The sequence below is a fragment of the Micropterus salmoides genome, unplaced genomic scaffold (assembly GCF_014851395.1).
Source record: "Micropterus salmoides isolate LMB-PRFRI ecotype aquatic unplaced genomic scaffold, ASM1485139v1 Ms_hic_scaffold_2911, whole genome shotgun sequence".
Classification (NCBI taxonomy): Eukaryota; Metazoa; Chordata; class Actinopteri; order Centrarchiformes; family Centrarchidae; genus Micropterus; species Micropterus salmoides.
The window spans coordinates 1-7684 of NW_024042164.1; the positions used below are offsets into that span (position 1 = coordinate 1).

The 7684-nt window shown below is 42.6% G+C and overlaps 1 protein-coding gene across 1 annotated transcript; it reads left to right on the forward strand.

The window, feature by feature from the left end:
* Positions 1 to 4: 4 nt before the first annotated feature.
* On the forward strand, positions 5 to 7028 carry LOC119882108 (TBC1 domain family member 12-like; the record flags this gene model as incomplete). Its single annotated transcript, XM_038692128.1, is given in 9 exon segments — positions 5 to 21; positions 105 to 211; positions 416 to 499; positions 661 to 752; positions 3548 to 3619; positions 4171 to 4299; positions 4388 to 4497; positions 6679 to 6809; positions 6812 to 7028. Coding segments are annotated over 9 exon segments (921 nt in total), but the record flags the coding sequence as incomplete, so codon positions are not given.
* Between the last annotated feature and the right edge of the window lie 656 nt (positions 7029 to 7684).

Genomic DNA, 7684 nt, shown 5'->3' on the forward strand with positions numbered 1-7684 from the left:
CCTGCCGCACTGGGACACCACGTACGTCTCCACAGCTCGCCGTGTGTGTGTGCGCGTGAGCTTGTTTGTGCAGCGCTGGTTTTAAGTACTGTGTTTGTGTGTAGGAAGGGAACGAGGAGGGTCAGGGAGCTCTGGTGGCAGGGACTTCCTCCCAGCGTCAGAGGGCGAGTGTGGAGCCTCGCCATCGGCAACGAGCTCAACATCACACCAGGTACAAACCGATGAAACGTCATCACCACGAGCACACGACAGACAGGAAGTCGTGAGAGATGGACTAACACAGTGTTGGTCTTTTAATGCGATTTGTTAAAAAATGGGAAAACACAGGATCTTCAGGATTCTGTCTCTGTTTCACATGTCAAAGATTTATTTATTAATTTTTTTACGATCTCGATGTGTGTTTCTGTTCGTGCAGAGCTGTATGAGATCTTTCTGTCCAGAGCCAAAGAGAAGTGGAGGAGTTACAGTGAGACCAGTTCAGTCAACGACAGTGAGAGTGGTACGACACAGCACCAGTCTGACACTCACCTTTTTAGATATTAGATGAATAATCGGGTCTGAAATGAGCCTCTACGGTCTGACAATCAGCTGAACACGTACCATGAATTCTAAACTGAAATAACCATTTTGAAACGTTCCTCTCGTGTGTTTTTCCGTCAGAAGGAGCATCGCTGGCTGACAGAGAGTCCAGTCTGGACCTCATCAAACTGGATATTTCCAGAACCTTCCCCTCTCTCTTCATCTTCCAGAAGGTAACAGATCTGTGACGGGTGTTGTGTTTCTCCTGTCTGCAGGAGAGGTATCTTTGCACTAATATCATGCAACATCAGTTTCTACACAGTAACTTGTATTTGTTATGTAAGTAGACGCTATAAATTGTTGTCACTGCTTTTAAAATAACTAAATCCTTTAAACTTACGGTATGTATAAATTGCAGTCTGGTCTAATGTCGTTTGTTTATGTATCGTAATGTGCTTTGTCAAAATGCTGCTATTTTGGCCAGGTCTCTCTTGGAAAAGAGGTTTTAAATCTCACTAAGATCATCTGGTTAAATAAAGGTTAAGAAGAGTAAAAGTGTAAAAATAGCCCTGGACATCCGATGTGCTTACAACTTACATCCATGTCTCTCAGCATCCCGTTTGTTAATTGAGTTCATTTTAATATTCTATTAAAGTCGCAGAGATTTGAAACTTTGTAAATGTGTCATAATGAAACGCAGAGTGGTCTTTGAATCCTTCCTGGAAGAATCAGAAATACTTTATTATTATGTATATTATATATGTTTGAGAAGTCATTAAGGAAAATAACATGACATGAAACAGAATCAGAAATACTTTATTGATCCCCCGTGGGGAAATTCTTTGTCACAATTGCTCACTTTCACATCAATTTATATTGGAATGGAATAATAATAGAAAGATGAAGCAGAAAATATAAAGAAATGCATAAATGTAAAAATAGTGTGAATATGTATAGTATTTACTGGTAGAGTTAATGTGGAATTAATTACAAATCCTTAAAAACTGCAGTATTAGGACAGAGTAAGCAGAGAATATTGCACATTAAGTAATAAAACAGATAATAGTGCGCAGAATGTGAAGTATTGCTCTACAAGAGTCTTTGTGTCTGACACTCTGGAGGAGTTAAAGACTTTGATGGCAACGTCTAAGAATTACTTCCTGAAACACTGCAAAGTTTAAGATTAGGGTAAGGGTTAGCTTTATGGCCAATTTATAGTTCTGCGTTGAATGGACCCCATTGGTTCGCCGTACCCTGACGTGCACCTCCCCAAAAATGTCACTACACATCACGGCGATGCAGACGGCAAGAACTGTTGGCTTGTTAGCGTTGCGTTTCCGGCTTGTCCTCCTCCTTCTGCCTCAGTGGGGTTAAGGGTCGTACATCTCCCCCGACACCTTCACCGAAAGTAACTGCTGTTATCGATCAGCTCCAACGTGATCCGTTCATTCGCTGTTGTTTGTAGCAGCCTACACCAACGAAGAAGAAGAAACTAATATGTGACTCAGATCTGATTTTTTTTATGACCGTGTGAACAGGCCAAGTCACATGGAATCTGATCTTTTCCAGTTCGGATTTGGGCCACTTCCATATGTGGTCCAAATCTGATACAGATCGGATCTTTTTAAATGCGACCTGAGTCTGGACACACAGGTCGGACTTGATGTGACGCCATAACTAGAGCAGCTGTTGTCATAGTTCTGCTGTAGACGGAGCCGTGGTGAACGAAAAAGCTCCACAGAAGCCATTATTATACATGTGGCTCTCTTCCTCCTCTACCTCACTATCATCTACCCACAAATTCTCTTTCTTACACCTGAAATTCGCCGGACCGCGAGCTCTCTTTACATACGTGCCACTTGTCTGAGTGGAGGCAGTAGAGCCAGAGAGAGGGAGGGAGGGAGTGTAACGTTAGTGAGAGGTGGGGCGGATGCGTTGTACAGCACAAGAAACCCTAATGAAAAGAACAGAAAGTTGTGAACACTTAAGAATTCGGGAGAAATGTGCTCTGCGGTTTACTACTACTGTACCACAGCGTGCTGCGTGGTCACTTTCAGACCACGGACAGTTCACACTGGGGTCTGATAGGGGGTGAATTGCCCTAATGTGGGACATTTTCTTGTTTTTCAGACTTCTGTGGCATATTTCGATGTGAAGCCAATGTATTAAATAACCCAACACCAAATACCATTTTAAAAACCTCAGGATGTGTCCTAATCAAATCAAAAGAGAAAATGCAGATAACACGTTCCTAAAAAAATGACAGACATATTGGTGCTCTTAGTGCAAATAGTTTGAGACAATCAGAATTCCTGACTCTAGTTTATTTTTAGTTTTCTCTCATCCTTTCTCTAATTCTGCCTCTCGCTCTGCGTCTGAAAGTCTCTCCGCGTCTTTCTCTGCTTTGCCAAATTCATTTAAATTAATCATTAGATGCATAAAATGAAGTGGATTGGCTTTATTGCTTTTTAAATTCATTCATTTTAAGACGCCTACTCCCTTCACACACAGACACACACAACCACAAAAAGCCTTCAAACCGCCATCCCCCAAAGAATAACAATTTCCCTTGGCCTTAAACATGTGGAGCTTTCTAATAGTGCATAAGACTTTTTTGAGTGACTGAAGTACTTTACAACTGTCCCACATTAGGTAAATCATACTGTCCCACTTTTTGAAACCACATTTCCTAAAGTGGGACAGATATTTTACTTTTTTAAGCACAACAGGCCAAAAAATAGCAGGATTGTTTTATTTAAAATGAATTTATACTCCTTAATATCAACTTTGCCTCCTGTTTTGATGATTGCTCCACCCTCATATGTGACCGGACAGTTGAGAAGTCATGTGATTTTGATCACACGCCATAGCTTTGGCTAACCGATAGTTTCAGTGGTGGACCTACAGGTCGATCCACCTGGGGCCACATTTAAGTAATAATGTGAACTTTCAAACAAAAAACTCGCATCTGTCTTCCCTTCTCTGCCTCCATCTGTCTATTAATCCTAACACTCTGTTTTTTCTGCAGGGCGGTCCCTACCACGACCTCCTCCACAGTGTCCTGGGGGCGTACACCTGTTACAGACCCGACATTGGCTACGTGAGTTTCCTTTTTTATTCCACGCTCAAAAATGATGACGTTTACTGACAGAATTGAACCTGAACGGACTAGTTTCAGTGCTCTGTTAGATTTTATCCTGCATGGAATAAAGTTCTTCATTTTAGAGTTTCAATAGTTTTAAAATCATGGAAACAAAAAGCAAAGCAAAACGTGTTTTTGTCATTTAACAAAAGGACCCAAAACTCTTAAATGTTAATTGCTGTATAAACACAAGCGGCCGAACAAGAAGAAAAATGCTGCAGAATTATGATTTAAATCAGCAACTTTGGACAGATTTATAATCCTATTCATGTATTTTTAAATTCAGCATGTTGTTGAATGGTCACAATACATAGCACCATTAATACACACAGTGTTTGGGTTTAAAACCGGTTGCAGGTGTGTTGATCTTTAAAAACTCTACGGGAGTCATGTCCGTATTTATTTGGTCTTCTTTTAAGTTGAGAGATCATCCTTGCTATAAAACACATGTCAGTCCACACACAGCTCTTCTCTCGTGCTGATCTGGGTCTGTGTTTGTGGTGTTTCAGGTCCAGGGCATGTCCTTCATCGCTGCCGTGCTGATCCTCAACCTGGAGGAGGCCGAAGCCTTCATCACCTTCGCCAACCTGCTCAACAAACCGTGTCAGATGGCCTTCTTCAGAGTCGACCACGAACTGGTACGCGCACGCAAAGACGCACCGGCTATTATTCAGTTTGTTTACAGTTGACCCCCCTCCTTCATCTTTACTTCTCTCTCTCGGGCAGATGTTGAAGTATTTTGCAGCCTTTGAGGTTTTCTTTGAGGAGAATCTGCCTCGTCTCTTCTGCCACTTCCAAACCAACAACCTGACCCCTGACCTCTATCTGATCGACTGGTGAGTTATTAAAGACCGCTGCCCCTCCGGTTCAGTGTTGATGTTTAAATGGGCAATCACAAGCCCAATTTAATTTTCTTATGTATTAATATCGGCACTATGAAGTTTTCTAGAGACAAAATTAAAAGATTGTTAGTAAACAGCAGAACGTCTTTGTTCTTTAAGGCAATTCAAAGTGCTTTACGCAAAACGATGTTGGGTGTGAATGCTGCAAGCACTCCGTTCAAACTCCAAGTTGTCCGGCTCAATGGGAATGGGGTGCTATTACTTTTGTCATTGATACCTCGAATACTTTCCAAATTATTCAAGGTTTTCCAGGAAGATTCTCCCATTGTAAGCGAATGGAGAGACTGTCAAAATCCTCCTCATACCTACTCCACTTTGAAAGCTCACCAGTTCAGCATACTTTCAGCTACAGACTTGGTTTAAACTGTAAATTGGTCACAAGAAGTTAATCTATTAATGATGTATTCAGCTTTTTGATATGTTTTAGTTTGTTCACGGTCGAAGTTTTATGCTTTTTTTAGCTCTTTTCTGTATAATGGGTGTGTATTGCGTGAGTTAGAGTGGGTGACATCATCACTACAGTGTAGCAGGCTCGCAAATCTTATTAGATTTTTCTCTTTAACTCGCTGGCTTGACCACAATTTTAACTCTTCAAGCATAATTTTACACCAGAAACGTAGTAAATTTTGTTGTGGTTCCTCACATGGCCTTTTTAAATCGCTCGGGGTTATAGATTTGTCTCTGTGTCCTTCCAAAGGACAAGAGTGACAGAAAATTCTCCATTGGCTGCCATTGTAAATAACCAGAGCGGAACGTACCAGTTTTTCAACTCGCCAAAGTGGTCTCTTTTTTCAACTTTATCCAAACAAAAAATAGATCTATTGTTCACAAATGCCTTCTGCCGCTCCCGGTGAAGTCATGTCGTCGATATGACCTATAGTTTAGTCTCTGGGGAGGTTTGATTTAGATAATTTCAGAGGGATATTCTATGTGTCTCATTGTCTAGTTTTATCTGATATTGTGAATTAGATAATTTTTAACATTGAAAAACACATTTAAATGGTGGATTTTTTTTCAGGATCTGTACCAAAGAAAGATGTTTCCTTAAGTGGGGATCAGACAGAAAGCGTTCTGCAGGTTCAGAAATGCGAGGCGCGCAGCAATGCCTTTTTGGTTGAATTTGGAAAAGAGCAGTGCGCTGCGGGGGTTTTTTTTTTCCATGCAGCTAGCAACCACTGAATCAGCCGTCCTGTCAGTCTAATCTAAGTTGTAGCACCAGCGATCTGTAATCTTTGGTTTGCGCTAAGAATAACTGTGATATTAGCAGAAACTTGATCGCAGCTCACAGGTCTGAGTCTTTGTTGCTAAACATCTGCTTTAATAAAACAGACAAACGGAGAGGCCTGCTCTGGCACTGTTTGAGTGTGTGAGGTGTACAAAGCAGGAGACGGGGAAAGGGAAATCCGAGGAGACACCGCTGGCTGTACCGCCAGCTGGTCCACGAGCTAAAAGATGGTTCAAGCCTTATTTTAGGATGAGTCAGGGTCAGACTGTTGCATCTCCGGACAATCCAAGCAAATGTAAACTTCCGTCATCACAACTGAGGGCCCGCCTCTACATCCATTCGACTGGACAATGGGGGAAAAAAAAACACAAGTGACGTCGGGCGCTTTTCTGCCCGGACAGGACATCTCAGCAGCGCGACCATATTTCATTTAAAAAGGTATTTTCACACAGTTTTTGCTTTTAACAAATACTGCCCCTCCTGGGATTTGAAAATGGCAGCAGGCCTTATTGCGATAAGATATAAATCAAATGTTCAGCCCTAACGCACACCTCCCCAAAAATGTAACCACACGTTGCGCATCACATTTCCTCCAAGCCCCCAGGAAGTGCAGACATTTTGTACTCTGTGGAAAAAAGCAGTTGCCAAATGACTTGTTTCACCATCAGAATTTGATGGTGTCGTTCCAATAATATTTGGAAACTCCAGAAGAGTCGCGTGATTATCATTTTATCTCCATTCAAGTAAGCAGAGGGCTGAACGGGAAGTTAACTGGCTTGGCTGGTGGAAGTCAACACAGCGAAACATACAAACACCAACGCTAATGAATTGAATTAAAGTTTATTTTCATACATACAAGTAAAAGTATGTTTTTGTCCGTCTCTGTCCAGGATCTTCACCCTGTACAGTAAGTCCCTCCCACTGGACGTGGCGTGCCGGGTGTGGGACGTCTTCTGTCGGGACGGGGAGGAGAGTTTGTTTCGGACGGGGCTGGGTATCCTGCGTCTGTTCGAGGACGTGCTGCTCAGATGGATTTCATCCACATCGCTCAGTTCCTCACCCGCCTGCCGGAGGACCTGCAGTCACACACGCTCTTCACCGCCATGGCCAACACGCACATGGTCAGCAGAAACCGCCGCTGGGCTCAGGTCAGTATCGCTCCCAGAGTTCAGGGCGAAGTTAGTGAAACGTCTCAAAATTAAAGTAATGATTGAATAATGTTTGTTTTCTCTCTCTCTCAGGTGTTTCTGCATTGATGAAGGATGGAAATAAAGAGATGGACAAAAACACCAGCCCAGCTTTGAGAAGCTAACACTAGCTAACCTTGACGCCACCTTTCTTCAAACTAATGTCAGACGCTAGCTGTGAAAGTTGAAGCTCGAGCCAGCCAGCCAGCCACGAACTTCAGAGGTAAATGCCAGCTCGCCATGTCAGCACTTAACATCAGAGGCTGGTTGTGAAGCTTGAAGCTACGGAGCTTGAAGTGAACTGTTGATCCAGTCGGGAGAGGGAAGAGGCGGCTGCGGCGTTCCTGAAACCTGGAACCAGAGCGGGAAACCAGAGCGGTTGGTTAATTCCGAACTTCAACTTCAGCAATTGTCAGTATTTCACCAGATAAATTATACGTTGGAGAAGATTGTTTCAGCAGCCGTGTCACCAGTTTACTAAAGTTGTAAAATCTGACTTTCAGATTATATTATGTGCTATTTCCCTGCCGGCTGGGAGGCTAGCGGTGACTCCGCCTCCACGTCGGGACACAAACACCACAAACTGCAAGCATTACGCCCTGTGTAATTCTCTTAAGACTCAAATTCAAATTTTCGGTGCTAATCATTTTCTAAAAGGGTTCAAAAGTGACTGTGGTTTAATTATTAATGAAGGTCCATGTGGTTTCGA